The 19,607-nt window shown below is 46.7% G+C and overlaps 1 protein-coding gene across 2 annotated transcripts in view; it reads right to left on the bottom strand.

Moving 5' to 3' along the window:
- Positions 1-312: 312 nt before the first annotated feature.
- The window catches only part of LOC123950726 (RH-like protein), a 36,733-nt gene continuing 17,438 nt past the window's right edge, over positions 313-19,607 (bottom strand). The window contains exons 4-10 of one of the 2 annotated variants that reach the window (XM_046019051.1): positions 19,180-19,330; positions 18,236-18,402; positions 16,220-16,357; positions 13,905-14,038; positions 8,625-8,704; positions 5,082-5,155; positions 343-457 (exon numbers count right to left, since the gene is read on the bottom strand). In XM_046019051.1, coding sequence (XP_045875007.1) covers positions 431-457; positions 5,082-5,155; positions 8,625-8,704; positions 13,905-14,038; positions 16,220-16,357; positions 18,236-18,402; positions 19,180-19,330 — 771 coding nt within the window. In that variant the 3' untranslated portion in view covers positions 343-430. Of the gene's footprint in view, positions 458-5,081; positions 5,156-8,624; positions 8,705-11,434; positions 11,458-13,904; positions 14,039-16,219; positions 16,358-18,235; positions 18,403-19,179; positions 19,331-19,607 lie in introns of both variants that reach the window. The other variant, XM_046019060.1, reaches the window with a different exon arrangement.

Here is a 19,607-nt window from a genome sequence, read left to right as displayed (position 1 = left end):
TAGAAACAATGTCCATAATATAGGACTAAATATAAATGAATTCTTAATTTTTCCCTATTTAGTGTTCTGTGTTCTGCTGATGTAGACAAGAGTTCACTGGGTGGCATAGCATGCTTTGTTAAGCATGAGAAAGAATCTAAGAATTGTCAATAAAATCGAACCAATACCTTAATTGCATGTCTGCACCCAAGAAAATACTGATAGCATCATCTTTAATGAAACCAAACATTTATTTTAAACTATTATGAAATTACTATTCAAATACATTTTTAATCTTATTTTTAAATATCAAATTCAAATCTTTGACCTTGTTTCATTGTATATAAGGAGACTTTGCTGTAATGAGTGTCATCCACCAAAAAGGGGAGGCAACAGTGAAAGGAAGTTGTCTCATTTTCAGACAGGCCTTGTTTTTGTTGGATGGTTTTGCTTAAAATCCAGTAGCCAAATGAGGAAACTGTGAAAGCAAAGAGAACATTTTTATTACAGATGAACCTTTATAGTCTTAAAATTTGGACACATTGATTCTGGCTTGATCTTTGGAAACTGACATGTTGACAAAAATATGTCCTCACAAAGGTCTTAGAGGGTCTTCTGCAAAATCTGAACGGGAAGAACTCTTAGATCTCATCTTACAGCTCTTTACATGAGTCATTGGTAAATCGTGATCTGGCTTGTTTGAATGCCCCCAGTGACAGAGGATGCACTACATATGAAGTAATTCATTCCATTTTGCAGACAAGTTCAAATTGTTAGCAATTTATACAGCATTGTCCACTGGGCCTAGTTTAAGTACAGGAGAAGCCTATAGGAAACAAATATTTGTCCTTTTCTACATGATAATCTTTGAAGTATTTGAAGATTGTTCTTAGCTCTCCTTTGGGTCTCCTCTTCTGCAAGCTGAGCATCTCCTAAGTTCTTAGGGGGTGCCACGTCCCACCGTGCCATAAATCACTGCATCCAGTACCATGGGCCACAGAGTTGTAGAAGTGGCAATCAGAGTGGCTAACACTTATGGGGTGTTTTTTGAGGATCCGTGTGCTATCATCTCACCCACATCTCCTTTTAACCCTTAGAACAACCTGGTGAGATATTACTGTTCCTATCTCCACAGAGATGAGAACAATGGGGCTCTGACGATCACAGAACAAGGGGTGGTAGAACCCAGATCCGTCTGTCCGTCTGACTCCACAGTGTGGAATTTGATCTCATTTTACAAATGAAGAAACTGAATCCCAGAGAAGTAAACGTTCCTGAAGGCACTGTCTTCCCGAACAAGGCTGTGTTCAGGGGCCTCTCCAAGAGGGGAGGAGTCTGCTGACAGGCTCCTTATCTGTTTTCCTACTCTGCTTTAGAAACCCGCTCTCCTCATTTCTGTTGAACAAGCATTTGCTGAATCTTCACTGTGTGTCTGGAACATGTATCTGAAATCAAAAGCAGGGGTGATGCCAGTGTGGTGAGGCTAGCTCTTGAGAATTGTGCCTAACACAGCAGAGGGACTCAACACATTCCGAGGTATTTATGTGCTAAAACAGTGGTGGGGTTTATGTTTCTTGGCAATAAAATCATTTTAAAAATAAAGTGCAAATACTCGTTAGAAGCCAATGGATGATCTTCAGCATGTTGTGCTCATTTCAGAATCCATCCCACGAGCTTAGTCTTTACTCAGCTCTAAAAACCTTATCCTGTAATTTCCCCACTTAAACTTTCAGGAGCCTCCAAATGCCTGGAGGCTGAATCAAGTGGCGCATGCCTACCTTTCATCCTTCCCTTCACCAACCATGCTGCTGAGCCAGGTTGCCTCCTGCTTCTCCGGGTCTTGCTCACATCCTGCCCCTTGCTTGGAATGTCTTTCACTTCCTGCCACTTAGTCAAGTCCAACGTAACTCCCCAAGTTCCACATTCCCTGACCTCCCGAAACTCATGGTCTTTCCCTTCTTTCATTTGTCCAGCAGCTGCTGCCAGGATTACTCACTCAGTGCTTAACAGACAGAGCTGTGCACAGAGAAAGATCCGGTCATACGTAGTGAAAGCCCTAGTTTCTCTGATCCCCCACACAGTACCCAGGACAGGGGCTTGTCTGCAATAGACTCACAAAAAACCTATTTTCAGAAAGGTTAACTGGAATTAATTTGAATGAGTGGATGTCGGGGAGTCCTTGTGCTTTGGAAAGCATGAAATAAAATCCATGGTTATTAAATTGAAATAAAAAGTTGAAGGAGGGAGTTTATGAAAAATTGTGTCAGGAACTGAATTTTTGTAAATCAGTATCTGCAGAAGGATCATTGTAATCTATAGGAAGACAGAGCATTAGTGTATGTGGTTCCTTGTGAGCTATTATCTCTCCAACTCTTTACACAAGAGCTCTGTCATGTATTAGGTAAGTCATTAAATGGAATTAATTAGTGAATGAATGATTAATTGGTAATAGAATCATCCAATGATGACAGGGGGACCTTTGGGGAGTGTGGAACTGCCAGGCATGGTTTGGGCAACAAGGGAAGGAATAGCCTTTCCAATCCCCAGGTCTTTGGTTCTCTGAAATGCATTAGGACATTCGATAATGATTAAAATGTCTTTTCAGATGGTTTACCAAAAAGAGGGAAAAAAAATTACCCCTGATTTATCAGCTTTGGAAGTTTGAATTCTTGCCTCTTAATGGATATTTGGCTTTTCCAATGAAAGCTGTGTTCTACTGCTGAATAAATGTTCTGCTCAGCTGTAAGAGGATTAATCAGAATAGTGGGGGAAGGAGGGGAGAAGTAACTGTCCTCCAGGAGCAGCAGCTGTTTCTTTGGAGCCAAACATATCAGTTCAAATTCCTCCTTTTCCATTTACTAGCTTTGTCATTTTGGACAAGTTACTCTTTTTTTTTTTTTTTTTTTTTTAAGACTCATTCATGTTAGAAAGAGAAAGAGTGTGGTGGGGAGAGGGGCACAAGGAGAGGGAGAGAGAGTCTTAACGCAGACTCAGTGCTGAGCCCGGAGCTGACATGGGGCTTGATCTCACAACCCCAAGATCATGACGTGAGCCGAAACCCAAGAGTCAAATGCTTCACTGACTGTGCCACCCAGGCACCCTATTCTTCATCTTTAAGACAAGGATGCTTACTCTTGTGCAGGGTTATTGTAAGGATAAAATCAGATAATGCTGAAAAGCATCTAGCACAAAATTGGAACCCATCGGCTTACGATAGATGATAACCGTCATGCTTACGTATTCCTTCGTGGTTGGCTAAACTCCCAGTAATAAGCTTTCCTGTTTGTGTAGTGCTTTGCATTTTATAGTTTACAAAATGTAGTTACAGCCATTATTACCTCATTTGGTCTTTGAAACAACCCAGTGAGGTATAACAAAGATTACGGTTATTTCACCAGCAAGGAAGGTCATGGTACTTGCCTCTATGAGACCTTGCAGAATGGGGACTGGAATTCACGTCTTCCCCTTCTAGGTCCATACCCAGGGTTCCACTTCACCTGCTGCTGCAGTGCCCAGTGTTAGGCTAGGTTCCTCAAGTTCCCTTCATTTATTCAGCAAATATTTACTGCAACTCAAATAATTGAGCTGGATATTGGTCCCATTTGTGGCATCCCTGGTTAATTAGCAGCATGCTTGGTAGGGAGGGGTTACTCAATAAATACTTGTGAACTGAACGGATGAATTAAACCAGTTTTCTGTGTCCTTCACTAGATTTAACCCTGCTACCACCAAAGGGGCAAGCATGCTTGCAGGGACTGAGAGAGACTGGCTATAGGGAGATGCTGGTACAGGATGAGCCCGTTTATTAGCAACAACGTGGATGACTCTCAGAATAATTATGCTGAGTAAAAGCAGCCAGAAAAAGAATGTACTGTGTGATTCTTTATATAAAATTATAGAAAATGTAAATGAATCTATTGGACAGAAGGCAGTTCAGCGTTGCTTCGGATGAAATAGGGTGGATAGGGAAGGAACAGTTACAAAGAGGCGCAAGGAAACATGGTGGCAATGGATATGTTCATTATCTTGACGGACATGACTGATATGACAATTTCATGGGCATATAAATATGTTTAAAAGTATCAAATTATATATTTTAAATATGTGTGTCATAATCAGTTATACCTCCGTAAAGCTCTTTGACACAGTAAAGGAGGAAGCAGAGGAAAAAGAAGAGATAAAAGGAGATAGAGGAGAAGAAAGGGCAGGTTCTTTCTACAAACACTAATGCCAAGGCCCATAATGAGGCTGGCTCTCTGTCCCTCTAGTGATCAGTATCTAGGCATGCCAGGTGGAAAAAGGATTGGCTTGGGACTCGGGAGGTCTAGTTCCTGGTCTTATCTCTGCTGCTCACAAAGGGATGATGCTGGGCATTAGCCCGACCTCAGTCAGCCTCCACTTCCCATTTACAGTTTTGCAATGTTTGCCCAGCCAACATCAGCATCAAATGGGAGTTATGTAAGGTGACACATCAGAGTACTTGGTGAACCAGGAGTGTTGGTTAAAGGGAGGTGTGCAGTGGGGTGACAGGGAACCTCTCTCTAGAGCCTCTTTCCAGACTAGTCATGACAACAAACGCTACACAGGACACAGAGACCCTTGGCAGCAGCCGCATTGTTTGAGCTCTCTGTCCTTTGGCTAAATGATCCCAGATTCCTACAGTACAAGCGGTCTTGTGTCCACTGGCTCCTGATTGTTAAGAGTTGTGTTCTAGACCCAGCTCTGCGGCACACTCGCTGTGAGAACCCAGACGGTCATGGCTCTGGTCAGTGTGTCTGTCGAATGAGACTGGACCTGCTGGCTCGGGCACTGCAAGACTCGATGGCCTTTAGGGCAAACCACCTGCCCACGCTGATGGCCCCAGATGGGGGAAGTAAGGCCAGTGGCCATTCTCACATCTCTGACCCTCAGTGACTGAGGCGTCAGGGGAATGGTAACCTTTACCACTCCCCCAGCCCTCACCAACACATACACACACACACACACACACAATTTTGTTTCTAGTTGTTCTCACAAACACCAAGTCAACCTATATATAGATTTAACAGATATCTATTAAGTTCATTCACTCAGCATCGATGACATTACGTTCAAAATCTTACCTCCCAGAAAGCCTGGTCATCAAAATGTTTAGCTGCAGGAGGTGACTTAAATATTTTGAGGCTTAAGACCAAACCTGTTAAAATTCAATATTGCATGTTAAACCTTTAAAGCACAGCATCTGTTATCTCAAAATTAATCAAAATATCATAGGCCAGCTATGGTTAACTCAACAAAAATCCCTTCTTCTTTTTCTTCTACAGCCAGAAAATGGACAAATTGAAGCGCTGGCCTTCCTGGACCAGCCTTATTAATTCTATAGACATCTCTTAAAAGAAAACTGGCGAGAGCAATTATCTCCAAAGGATTTAGATGATACTGAGAGGTGTACGGTAGCTACCGATCTGACATGCTTCCCAAGTTGGAATATAAGAGCCCTGTCAGACAGCGCTCCAGCTGAAAAGCTGATTTGTACTTGACACAAGAGGTACCATGGACAGCAACTCCAACCGCGCGTTCCTGTCAGTGTGGCGTTGCTGGCTCCAATAAACTCTGTGACCTCCGCTCAAGACGCCAGTAGTGTAGTTGGGAAAGTAGTTTATAACAGCTTGCTTTTGTGCCTATTCTTCTTTCCACCCATCCAGCCTCTGCCCAGGGAGCTTGGCCGTGCGTATTCCTGCAGTGGTGCAAAGTTGGCCGAACTTCCCAGGATACACAAAGGGATTGCTCAACTTCCATATGAACCATATGAAATGCCGTTGATAGATGTATCTGTGTATTTTTAATGGTGATCGGTCCCCAAGTATTAAGTAGTAAGAATAACAAGAGTAGGCGTGTACTTACTCACATTTTCCTCTTTTAATGCATACCTTTAACTGATATTGACATGTAGGGTGTAACCAGCACACCTCGTTTAGCTAGGATTATTCAGAAATAATCTCAAACACCTACGCGAACTTTCCAGATAGCAGAGGCTTCCTCGCCACTGATGAAAATGCATCCAAAATATATTTTCTTGTCTTATGACATAACACTAAACACATTTAGACTGTTGTTGTTGTTTTTCATCAGAACAATTGCTAGGAACATCCATTTAGGGAATATGCTATCTAATGTAGAGAAAATATATAGCTGTTGAGGGTGGTTGGTGTCTCTTGGCAGCTCAAGCTTTCATGTTCTAGTGTCTGGCTTTAAGAATTTCTTTTCTTCGGGGCACCTGGGTGGCTCATTGGGTTAAGCCTCTGGCTTCGACTCAGGTTATGATCTCAGGGTCCTGGGATCGAGCCCCGCATCGGGCTCTCTGCTCAGCAGGGAGTCTGCTTCCTCCTCTCTCTCTCTGCCTGTCTCTCTGCCTACTTGTGATCTCTGTCTGTCAAATAAATTTAAAAAAAAAAAAAGAATTTCTTTTCTTCTGTTAGGCTGTCTCCTTTCACCTCTCACTTCTTCCAGTGGGCCTTACCTCTAGAAACCTCTCCCACTTCTAACCTGCCATTTCTAATCTTCCACAGCTGGGAAACCCAACAACCATGCTTGGAGGGGATTGTTTCCTATGTCAGTGCAGACAGGTCCCAAATTGGGGGACCTCCTGGCAAGCAAAATGCTCAGCTTTAGGGGGTCAACTTGATGTTATCTGGGCTACTTGGTGTTCTCCTTCCCCCTTCCATTGTTTGAGTTCTTTTTATTCACCAGTGTTCTTATGTTCAAAGCCACATGTAAAGAGGAATGCTCATTGGTCTTAACTCTTACAGGAACAATATTCTATTCTCTTTCTTAACTCCAGGCAAGCATAAAAAAAAAAAAAAAAAAAAAAAACCCACAAAACCCTCCAAGGGGTTTTACTAAACAGTGCAAGTCAGTTTCACCTTTTGAATACTAGTGACAATGGTGAATGGTGTCACAGGTGATAAAATATCCAGAAAAAATATCCAGATAAAATACAGGATGCTCAGTTAATATGGAACTTTAAAAATGGGCATCTTGTATTTTCACTTGCTAAATCTGGTCACCCTACTCAGGATTACAGTGCCACCACAAATAGAATGTAAACTTATAGAGGGAGGCATTTATCTCATCTGTATTTATTTATTTATTTTAAATAAGCCATAGATAGTTGTTGTCATCTTTTTTTTTTAAGATTTTATTTATTTATTTGACAGAGAAAGATCACAAGCAGGCAGAGAGGCAGGCAGAGAGAGAGGAGGAAGCAGGCTCCCTGCCGAGCAGAGAGCCCGATGCGGGACTCTCTGAGTCTCCCAGGACCCTGAGATCATGACCTGAGCCGAAGGCAGCGGCTTAACCCACTGAGCCACCCAGGCGCCCTCTCATCTGTATTTAATCAATCACCTTGACTGCAGAAAATTGAGGCCAGTGGGTATATTAGAGCAATTCTAGTCAGTCTTGTTCTCTAAAGTCACCCAGGCAATTCCAAAAAGTACCTTCCTACATGTTTTGGAGCAGAAAAGAAGCCATCGTCCTTTCATTTTAGAGAGAAGCCGCCCAAGGCCCAGAGAGACTAAACTAATGTGCCCAATGCCACACAACCCCTTTATGTCTGATTATGCTATTTTGTCTCTTCTTTTGTATTCATTCCCTCTTAGGGACACAGTATCTGAGTGTCTAACCAATAAGGCTATTTGTTTGTAGAATAAAGGTGAGCACTTCTGGACAGAAATCACATTTTCTCCTAGCATATAAATAAGACTGGCAAATTAGTAACTCCCTAAGGGTCTTTGCCATTCTGTCATATTGCAGGAGTAAAAGTATAATTCAATCCTCTGTTTAAAGATTTCCAGTGTTTTCCCATCTCTCAGAATGATCTGGCTCCTTGTTACCACTCTGTCCTCAAGCCCTGCCACTCTCCTTTTCACTCTATCCATATCTGCCATACTGAGCATGCTTTGCTCCTGCCTCAGGGCCTTTGCACTTGCTCTCCCTTTTCATGGAATGCTCTTCTGCCAAATAAACACATGGTATGTCTCCTTCCCTCTTTCCTTTTCAGGTGTGCTCCTCTACCCTGAGTTCTTTCTCTTTATAGCACTTACCATCTCTGACATAGTAAACACTTTACTTATCTGTTTATTTATTGTCCCCTCCCCCTCCACTAGAATATCAGCTCCATGAGACCAGGGAACGTGTTTTGTTCACTGTTTTGTCCCTAGTGCCTAAGAACAGTGCCCTGGCTCATAGTAGCTATTGAATAAATACTTGCTGAAAAATAATAGTATGGGTATTCTCAGGGAATGAAGGTGAACTTTTTGGCATAAGGGTTTCCTTGGCTCACTGTACAAAATTGGGTGAAATCACCAGCCCTGGGCTCAAGAGGCTGCATTGTTGCCACTCCCTGCTACTTGTAAACTCCAGAAAGTCTCTTATTTTCTCTGATCCTCAGAGTCCACACCTCCTGAGGGCCTTTCTAATTCTGAAATGATGTGATTCCATTTTTGTTGTTAATCAAGGTCTGAGCCCCTTTGCATCATTTGGCTTGAGCTGCAGGGGTTCACAGGGAAGGGGATGGGCACAGACACATGAGGCCATGGGCCAGATGCACTCTGGCCTCAAGTCCTGTGCCCTGGGCCATGGGGGAAGAAGAGTGGTCTCATACTCACCTGTCAAAACACCAGCTATCAGACCTGAAGCCATGGCCAAGCTGAGTGTCCCAGCACAAAAGAACAACTGGATGCCCATCCTAGGACTGACAAAATAGGATGTAGTCACATTCGGGAATCAGACTGCAGAGCTCATTGGGGTCAAGAAGGACTGTCTGCAAAGCAGTGATGCTGTCAGGAAGGGCTATCAGCAGAATAATTCTTCTCCCCAGGTAACACATTCCCCTGTCATGTTCCTGCAAAGCTATACAGACATGAAGGAGGGAAAGAGGGGATTCCAAGATCCTCTTTGGCTGACTACAATTCTCAGAAACGATAGATGATCAACTTGACCAGGAGGCAGAAAACCCAGGTTCAAGTCCAAGGACTTTCACTAGCTGCATGATCCTGGGCAAGTCACCTAACCTCTCTGTTCCTTCATGAGGCAATTAAAGATGAAAGTTCTATTTCCATCAGGACAAGATGGAGTAGAGCATGGCTGTCAGGCTCATCTCCCCAGCCCACCCCTGTTGAACATACTTCCCTGTCCTCTCTCCTAGGTGATCCCAGGACCTCACTTTAAACTATGAAGTGGCCTGGGAGGACATCTACATGACCTTGCAGTAGGCAAAGATTCCTTAAACAGGACCCACAAACGTGAAGGGAACAATGGTGAATTGAACCGTGTTAAAATTAAGAACTTCTATTCATTGAAAGATACTATTAAGAAGGTGAAATATAACCTACAAAATGGGAGAAGATATTCACAATACATTTATATGACAAAGGCTCTATATCCAGAATTCCTACAAATCTATAAGAAAAAGGCAGAACACAAGAGAAAAATGGGCAAGAGAACTTGGACAGACATTTCACAATTCACAAGAGTTGTTCAAATGTCCAGAAAGCATATGAAAAGTGCTGCACTTAATTGGTCATCAGGGAAATTAAAATTAAAGTGATGTTTGATGCCTAATTGGATAAGCTTAAAATGTAGGAAAATATGGGGTTTGAAGAATATATGAGGGAAAGGGAACTCTTGGGTGCCAAGGGTGATTGGACTGGCACAAACTACAGTGGGAAACGGGTAATATCCTCTAAAACGGATTATATGAATGCCGTGATCCAAAAATTCTGCTTCTAGGCATTTACTCAACAGAAGAGCATTTGTATGTTCTAAGAAAAAAAAGGTGCTAGAATGTTCATAGCAGAAATACTACAATGTTCATAATAGTGCCAAACTGGAAAGAACCCAAATGCTTGTCAGTAATGGATAAATTGTTTCATATTCACACAATGGAACACTTATTTTAACTGTGTTTCTTAGATTCTGTATTTGTCTACATGGCACTCATTTATCACAAGGCCCAACTAATGGCTGAAATTGTTTACCGCTCTCTCTCCAGCAAGTCAGATTTCCTGGGAGTGCAAAATTCACATTATAAACCCCCGACCACAAACTCTAACATATGCTCTCAGTTTCTGCCCAACAGGGGACTCCCCCATTCCTCCTATCTCCCCCACTGCCATCCACCTGAAGGCATAGTCTCAGTTCCCCTCTCTCTAGACTGCCTGGTCCCTGGGTGTGATAAGGTTTTGTGGGGCCCTATATGGTGTGCTGTGCCTCTCATTTCCAGGAGAACTGTAACATTAAACTTTTCCATCAATGACATTGACCTCTCCATATCATCACTCAGTCACCCTTATGAAGTAAACCCAAGCACAATTCTACACTCTACCCCACTACCCCAATAAAAATGAACAACGTGGGAGAGTCTCACAACTACAGAGTAGAGTCAAAGCCAGGGACACGGCAGCACAGATTTCCTGTAGGAGTCCATGAACATGAAGGATAAAAGCAGGCAAAACTGATGGATGGTGCTGGAAGTCAGGTTCCTGGGTGCCCTGGGATGGGACATGAAGGAGTTCTGGGTGCTGATTACCTGGGCGTGTCAGAAAATTCACCAAGAGGAGCCCTGATGATAGTTGTACTTCTCTGGCTGTAGATTATACTACAAAAATGTGTGTGTGTGTTTTTTTTAAGTGACATTAAATGGTAGCATGGAAGCTGATCCTGAATCTGCTAACTGCCAACCCCCCAGTTCACTCTATCCTGATGTCACCTGAAAGCAGCAATGGATGGCACAGAGCCAGCCATGTTGACAGTTCCCAGGCAGGGTGGGCTCCCCTACACCTCTGCTCCCCATGTTTACTATCTGATTTCACATGATTCTGGAGCAGCGTTCTGGGCAAGCTATTGGTGTCCCTGTTTCACAAATGGGGAGATCCAGCTTGGAAAAGTGAACCAGGGCCTCCAACGTCACATGGCTTGGCATGAGTGGCTCCTGGGACTCAAACCCTTTCTACCCACAAAGACCATGCAGCTCTCCCCCAAATTTTGGCATTTGTGGGTTACCTTCACAAATTTGGCCATATTGACATTCCAAGGATACTTTTTTTTTTTTTTAAATAATTTTCTTCCAGTGGACTTTTTTCTTTTTACATTTAAATAAATGTCTTTAAAAGGAAATCTTGAGTCAATATGTTAGAGAAATGGGAGGTAACTGTAAAAAGATGCAGTGTAAACAAAGTGTGGCTAAAGTTTCCTCCAGATGCAGCCTGAGTGCTTAGATCTCAGTCGGAGGCCTGCCAACCTGGCATTGGCCCAAGCACGGGGACACTTAGCACCCGAGTGCAGCCTTTCTCCCTGATGCAACTGAGTAATTGAAACACAGTGTCTGGCCTGCATGATTCAAGGTTAGCGAAGTGTGTCTTTGCACCACTTAAATACCACAGTTCGTGAAACCCCACCCCCTTCCTGTGGCAAGCACAGCACGTGACCTGCTCCCATCTGCTTCCCCGAATAGGAGCTCAACAAACACCCTGTGGGCAGAGTGAATGAAAAGTCAGCTGTGGCCCCATGACACCACGCCCATAAACAGTTGCTCCACGTGTCACACTGAGTGGTCTGACTCCCAGCTAGTCCTTTGTCCCTCTTTCCTGTAGAAGCCGCAGTAGCAAGAATCATCATGAAGATAAGAGGGTGTTCACTCCCTGCTGAATCCTCAGAGCAGCCCTGGGACACAGATCTTAACCTCCCATCATGCAGACCAAAACTGAAACTGAGGAGTTTGAGTATACTGTGCCTAAGGTCACATGGCTGGTAAAGGGGACCCTGGTCCGTCCCTCCCTGAAGCCTATGCCCTTGACTTCCAGCTGACCAGAGGAGGCCTCCCTAAGAGGTGTCATTTCTGTCGCTATGCCCTTCCCTTGTCTGGATTCCTGCAGAGGAGAGGGGACAACTACTTGATCTTCCACAGTCCCATCCTGGCCCCTGTTCTCAACTCTTCCCAACTCCCAGTTCAGTGATAGCCCCAGGATGGCTTGCACTTGGCCACTATCTACAATCGGGGCTTTGTTTTCCTGCAGAATAGTCTGTTAGTCCTGGAGCAGCACACCTTTGGCTGGCTGACCTTTGTTTTCATTTTGTTGTTCTTTGTTGTTGTTTGCTCTAGGTTAGTAGTCTCAAACTAGTTTACAGGAGAATCCCATAGAGGGCTGGTTGACCCACAGGTGGCTGGGCCCACACCACTAACAGTGCAGGTCTGGTTAGGGTAGGACTTGCATTTCTAGCAAGTTCCAGGGGACGCTAGTGCTGTGGAGAACCACTGCCCTAGGAGAGCCACAGAAGCACAGAATTGGGGAGCTAGAAGGATCGGTGGTTCAGAAGGCACAGGTTGGCAGCCCACGAGCAGAATTTGGCCCACACGATGTTTCTAATGATTCTGAATCTCTTGCCAGTGCTTGGGAGCGCAGGTGCGTAACTGTGGATTTCTGGCTTCTCTTAAAAAGTCATTAGATCTGGGGACACTGAGCCTGGGTCCTGGCACAGTCATGGCTGCCTGGTGCTGATTTCAGACCAGTCAGCCATGACTTCCCAGCCTCTTCTCACTGCTCTCATTTTGTAACCTTATCTGCCTGGCCCCTGCAAGCACCTGAGCTTTACAGAGAAGGATTTAGGGGCTCCGAGACAGGAAAGGATTTGCTGAGTTGCACAACTATGAAAACAGTGGCAGAAACATCATTGGAGCCCATCACTGGGGTGTCTTGCTTCACACAGACCATCTTCTCCCCACCTGGAGGTGGGCTCCCTCTTACCCCAAGCAGTTCAAGGAGCAATGTCTCCCATGCCGTACGTGATTCCTATAATGTGGGGCTGTGGCCATCTCTGTTGTCAGAGCTACAAGGGACCCAGTCCTCCATGATTTCTCCGAGATGCCTCCAAACACAATGAGCTCCTCATCACCAAACTCAAGTGCTCATCACCTGGACAGCCATGTTCCAGCCAAGGGACTTAGGACAGGTAACTCCCCATATTACTGTCTCTTAGAGTATGGTAATAATACCTCTCAAGGGGGGTAGCGAGGATTAAATGAGATGATGTGTGTGACACTTTTAGCCTAGGGCCTGGCACCTAGAAAGCACCCAATAAACAGTGGTAATTATTACCAGTACTATTATTATTGATCACTGCAACAGGTCATCTGGAAAAATATATCCCTGTATCATGCTCAAGTCACTCTTTCATATTATGTGATCCACACCTGGAAGACAGTCACACAACCTCTGGGAGGTGATGGCCGTGGCTAAGGTATGCCCAACCAGTCACTGGAGTCCGTTGTCTGGAGGACACAGGATCTGATCCTAGTCCTGAGGCCCATGTTCCTGCCTCACATCGAGAACTTCACCAAGCTCCTTCTCTCTCTGGGCCTCAAAGATGGTCTGTGCTTAGCAATTTTCTACATTAAAGTATTAAATAGTTTTAACCGCAAGGGGCCTGGCCTCAAGCAGCCTCCAACTACCCTATGAGGGGAGGCCCTGTTATGACCTGCATTCACACCAGGCCATGCGGCTCACAGAGATTAGGGAGCACGCCCAGCTAGCAAGAGGTCAAGATGAGTCTGACTCCATGACATGCTCTTCACCATGACCTAAATAAACCCCCAGGGGTCAAACCACAGACCCAGCTGACTTGGGCCTCATCAACCTGCTCTGTCTGCATTTGAGGGGCGGGACTCACAGCTGTCTGCCTTTGACCAGCACCCAAACTGTCCTCTTTGGAAAGAAGACATGGCCTGGAGAGGCAGAGGCTAGGCAGAACGTATCGCTAAACCTGCTGGGAAATATTTGCCGAGGCCCACTGAGTGCCTGGCTCCGAACACATGCACTGCGGCTGACGGCTCGGGGCGCGTTTCTTCCCGAGCTGGATCGCGTGTGAAGGGGATAAACCAAGTCACCTACATGGACTTCGTGGTCCAGTTGACCTCATAGATGATCAGCAGAATGTAGGTGATTCCACCGAGCAGACCTGGCAAGCCAAAGGTGTAGTGCACGCCGCAGGTGTCGTGGGTCCCCAGCACCTGGTTAAAATATCCCTGGAACAAACATCTGATAAGCAGCAGTACATGGAAGACTGACAGCCCTTCTCCAGCCTTTCCACGGACCCTTGGCCTCCAGGGCCACCCACGGGGGTCAGGCTTTGGGGCTCCCCTCCAGCAGGGCTCCTCGGACCTGAATGTGCACTTGAACCACGTGGGGAGGATGCGAAACTGCAGGGTCAGGTTTAGTGGGTCTGGGGCCCGAGATTCTGCATTTCTCACCAAGTTCCAGGTGATGTCAATGCTGCTGGCCCCCTGACCACGCTTGGGTCTAGCCTGGGTCCTGCTCACACGCGGGGCTGATACATGTGTGTTGTGAAAAGGCTGTAGGATGTTCAGGAGCACGCCTAGGCCCCACTCTCGATATGCCAGGAGCAGCCCCCGCACCGTGTGTTAACCAAAACATGTCTGCAGATATTGTCAAACGTCCCCGGAAGGTGATTGAGACCCTCTGGTCCAGCCCAAATGTAACTGCCATCCCAAAGACACCATGACTAACGAGAAGAAAAGAATCTGACCCTGCTCTGGACTCGCCTTCAGCACCCTTTCCCTTCACCACTTAGCCTCCCCGAGGGGACCATGAGCCAACAAATGTGGATACGAATGCAAATAGGACACGTGAGTTTCTCCCTTGGGGTCCCCCACTGTCTTCAGAATAAACACCCGGACCCCTCATGCTGCCCAGGAGCCACGCCTGAGTATCTCCCAGCTCTCAGGACTGTGGTCCCAGCACACTCCCAGGTGAGCCCAGTGTTGCAGCGTCTGTTTCCTGCCTGGGCATTCTGTTCTTCTCACCACTGGGCCTTGGAACACACTGCTCCTTCTGTCTGGGATATATTTCCCTTTACTTTGCCTGGCCGATATCAGTCATCTGTCAACACTCGGCTGAGAGAGCCTCTGCTCCAGGAAGCATTTCCTGATCCAACTCAGGCTGGCTTAGATGAGCTGTGTTATGTTTACTGAGCCGTTGCCCTCACTACACCATAGCGTGGGAAGCACGATCCGTGTTAAAACATCCGTGAATGAATGAATGAAGGGACAGATGAATGAATGAGTGAATCATCTCTGAACTGTTCCCCCAGTGATGGAGTCAAGGAAACAGGCACAAAGAAAGCAATGGACATCCAACCTGAAGAGAATTTATGCAGGTTTTCCTGCACACTTCCGCCTTTCACCATAGGGTCTCACAGCACAGGAGATAAAAGACATTCATTGCAATTCCAAAGATGAAAAGCAGACTGCCCCATCACTGGTCCGATTTCCCCTATTCTGGATTGCAACTGCCTCCTTGAATACCCATTATTCACCCAAATTCAGCTTCTTAGGCCATCCCAAAGTCTCCTCCTTTCTCCTCTACCAAGGCTTCAAACCCACAAAGAGTAGCTGCTCTGAAATTATTTCTCTTTGAAGTGTATTATAACAAATTGGCTATTGTGGGGTATGCTGGTATTATCAGTACTTGCTGGATGTTGAAGGAAGAAAAGTCCATCCGCTTAGAAGAACCAAACAATCAGAAGTGGGCACGACCTCAGTTAGCCCAGCATCCCTTTTTGGCTGCTGCCCCTCCCACCCTCATTCACGTGGCTCATGGACAGCAGCCATATATGTATGTTATGCTCCTGTCCCCCACACTCCCAGCCAAAGATAAGCACCCTGTCCAAACTAAACCCACGAGTCCCTTCTCCAGAACACTTGGGAATGGAGCCAAGAAATTCCATCTAGCTGCTCTCCTAAAGAGCAAGACTACATTCCACCATGTAGAGCATGAGGAGAAGGGGAAGGAAGTCTACAGAGAGGGAATAAAGCAGATACTCAGGAAAAGCAAAGAAAGAAGAGCAGGGACCGCTTGGGCTCCCCACAACGTTCCTGTCCCTGGTGTCAACCATTCCTGGGTTCCCAGCAGCATCCCTGTCCTTGGGTTCTGTCACACTCCAGTAGCCTTGTAATATTCCCCCCTGTGCCTGAGCAAAGTTGAACGGGTTCTGCTCCTTGCTCACAAAATCCTCACAAATACACAGTACAATCTGGGAGGGGGGCCCCTCACCCAAGCTCCGAAGCCTGCCTGAGAAGGTGCCAATGCCTGCCTACTTCAGCGCATGGCACCACACGAGGGCCCACCATGCTCCCAGGGCCCTGCAGGTCTAAGCCAAATCAGGCGTCAGGTGCCCAGCTCCTTACCGGCAGGCACAGGGCTCCCCCGATGGAGATCAGTCCAGCCATAAGGCCCAGCACCATGGCAAGCCAAGGAGAAGTGATCAGATGACACGAGGCGCCCACAGCCACACCTCCAGCCAGTACTGCATTGTGGATATGAGTCTGCAGAGAAATAGCTTGTGGGTGAATGAAGCGAGGTCTAGAGGGGACAGCATCTTTTTTTTTAATTTTTTTTTAAGATTTTATTTATTTATTTGATAGAGATCACAAGTAGGCAGAGAGGCAGGCAGAGAGGGAGGAGGAAGCAGGTTCCCTGCTGAGCAGAAAGCCCGATGAGGGGCTCGATCCCAGGACCCTGGGATCATGACCAGAGCCGAAGGCAGAGGCTTTAACCCACTGAGCCACCCAGGTGCCCCGAGAGGACAGCATCTTGCCCAGAGTCACTCCATAAGCTGGTAGCCAGCAACACTGTGATGGCTTCCCTGCTTCACTGACCCTGAAACCACCCCCTCCTCTCTGTTGAGGCTACATGACCTTTATCAATGGTCTTATCTTACGCCACTTCTCAGGCTCAGGGAGCAGCCACCCTGATGAGGAGGTAATGAACTTGAAAGTGTATCCTAGCCACCCTCACACCTGTTAGCGATGTGTCCTTGGGCACTGAGCCATTCGTGCTTCAACTTTTCCACTAGAAGAAAGGGGTTTTGATTGTACCTGCTTAATACCACTATTGTAAGACTAAATCAGTTACCGCATGGAAGCCTCTGGATCAAGGACTCAAGAAATATAAGCTGGGGCGCCTGGATGGCTCAGGGGGTTAAAGCCTCTGCCTTCGGCTCAGGTCATGATCCCAGGGTCCTGGGATCGAGCCCTGCATCAGGCTCTATGCTCAGCAGGGCTTCTCCCTCTCTCTCTGCCTGCCTCTCTGCCTACTTGTGATCTCTGTCAAATAAATAAATAAGATCTTTAAAAAAAAAATAAGCCATTATTATTGTTTTTACTATTTTTATCATTATTATTGACTATTTGGTGCTTATGTCCCCCTGTCCTACTACCCAGCTTTAACCAGCTTGCTCTCGTTCCTGGGTCACATCACTATGTCCTTTTTTCTTCCGGAACTGGAGCCTTGCTTTGCTCTCATGCTATTTTCCTCTGCCCTCTCAACTCCAACCAGGTCTGGGCTCTGGGGCCTGGCACCAGCTTCTGGGCTTCCCTGACCTTGGGCCACATCTGCCTCCCTAGATGTCCCCACCTTTTCTGATCCAACTCCCTGCCACCATGGAGCTCCTCCAGAAAGACACCCACTCCCCCTAGTGCTTAACCTGTCATGCATGGCCATGTTCCGTCCACTCTCGGCCCTGTTGTCTCTCTAGACATTTCCCCACCACCTCTGGCTGGCCTCATAGCTGATCATCATGGAAACTTGTTTCATCTTTAGCTCTCCCCTTTCACCCATCTCTCTCGCTCTCCCTGAAACTCACAGTCTCCTGGCTACACTGATAACATGGCTAATGTCTGCCCCGCGCTATATCCCCATAGAGCATGTTATGCGCGTTGTCTCTTAATTTCCACTTTACACATGAGCTAGTTGTGGCTCCCAAAGTTTAAGGGGCTCGACCAGGGTCACACAGCGAGGGTGATAACATCCTTCTTTACCTCCAATCCTATTCATCCCATTCTTGAAATTTCTTAGGGGAAGGAGAGAGCCTGACTGATTCTATTCTAGCTCTTCTCTGCTGACTCTTGCTCACGGTGGCTGGTAACCAGCAGAAACAGGGTTGAAACATGGGTCTGTTTGGTGTCAACACTGATAGACTTAATCAACCCCCTCAGAGACCTTTGATCATTTCCTAGTCTCCAAATGCCAGTTCCCATTTTGATAAGCCAGGGCCCTTTCTCATACCCCAGGACACAGCAGAAAAAGCTCTGTCACCCAGAATAATTTTTCCCACCCTGCGGGGCTGGTTCTGGGACGGGGGCATGGATATTTGTCCAGCCTAGAAGACCTGAGTGTTGCCCGAGGGGCAGGGCCATCCTCACCATGTTGATCTTCCTTTCGGAGTCAGCCAAGACTGACACAGAGATGGCGGTCACCGTGCTGGCCGCGAGAGCATAGTAGGTGCTGAACACGGCATTCCTCCTTTCTGTCGGGGAATCCAACAGAGCGGAGTTGAAACTCGGCCAGAATATCCACAAGAAGAGGCTTCCTGGGGGTCAGAGAGGGTCATTGGCCACAGTCAGCACTGCTATCCCAAACCCTGAGCCTGCAGGGGCTTCCTAGAACAGGCAAGTCTCAGCTTTGTCCCTTTTTAGCTCTGTGACTTTTGGGGCAGATCATGTCTCCTCTGAATTCCCAACTTGAGAGGGCCCAGCTAACATATTTTACAGGCAAAAACACGAAGGCCCAGAGAGTTGGAATCACCAACCCCTAGGCCTCCCGAGTCCCGCCTGGGATGGCCAAATGCTTATTCTGAAAACGTGATGTGCCACTTTGATTTGGCCTCAGGGCTGGTTGTTGGGTCACCTACTGTCCAGCTCGCTGCCCGATTTCCTCTTGGCCTCTCCCACAGTCTAGCTTCTGCCTTTCTGGTGCTGCTCTGCCTGATACGCCTGTACTACTGTTCTCTTCCCCGTCCTGTCCCTCTCTCCACAGCTGGCCTCTGCTTTCTCCACTTGTCCAGTTCCCTCCCTTCACATGAAGACAAAAAGATGAGACAAACTGATTTAAACTCAAGGGTAAGGAGTGGCCCATCTCCTGTGGATATTAGTGAAGAGCCTTGCCCTAGAAGGGATTGTGAATCCATCCAACACTACTTGGGGAGCTGAGTCATCACCGAATGGCTCCAAGCACCCCAGGCAGGTTGGTAAAGGAGGGAGATTTTCCTACAGAGCCATTGGAGAGCCTCCCACTCACTCCTGGGGTGAGACCCCCCCCCACCTCATCCCCCCACACCTCACCCCCCCACACCCCACCTTGTCCTCACCCAGCATGGTAAACAAACTGGACCTCTTTTCTGTCTGAGTCTTCTCCTGCACCACTCTCTCATTCAGACACCTTGAGAGGAACCAGGCCACCATCAGCCCAAAATAGGTGGCAAACACGTGGATGTGCATCATGCTTACGTGGGCCTCCACCTGCAACAAAGCCAGCAGGGCGGTGAGCGCCGACAGCCTTCGCGCATGCGCCAACCGCCTGTACTTTGGAGACCATTCCGAGCTTCACCTAAGCTCAGGAGGTGTGTCTTGGAATCATGGCACTGGTGTTTGGAGCTTCCCCTGCCCAGCAGTTCCCTTTTCAGAGGGGACCTAGGAGCAGCCTCGTATTTATTCCAAAGAAGTTGCTGGTTGGCATTATCAGTAGCTATTCACCGTTTTTGGCTGAGATCTATTTAGGGGAGACAAAAAGTCACAC

This window comes from Meles meles, chromosome 1 (assembly GCF_922984935.1).
Source record: "Meles meles chromosome 1, mMelMel3.1 paternal haplotype, whole genome shotgun sequence".
Classification (NCBI taxonomy): Eukaryota; Metazoa; Chordata; class Mammalia; order Carnivora; family Mustelidae; genus Meles; species Meles meles.
The sequence above is the reverse complement of the archived record's forward strand: the minus strand, read 5'-3'. Positions and strand labels throughout refer to the sequence as shown.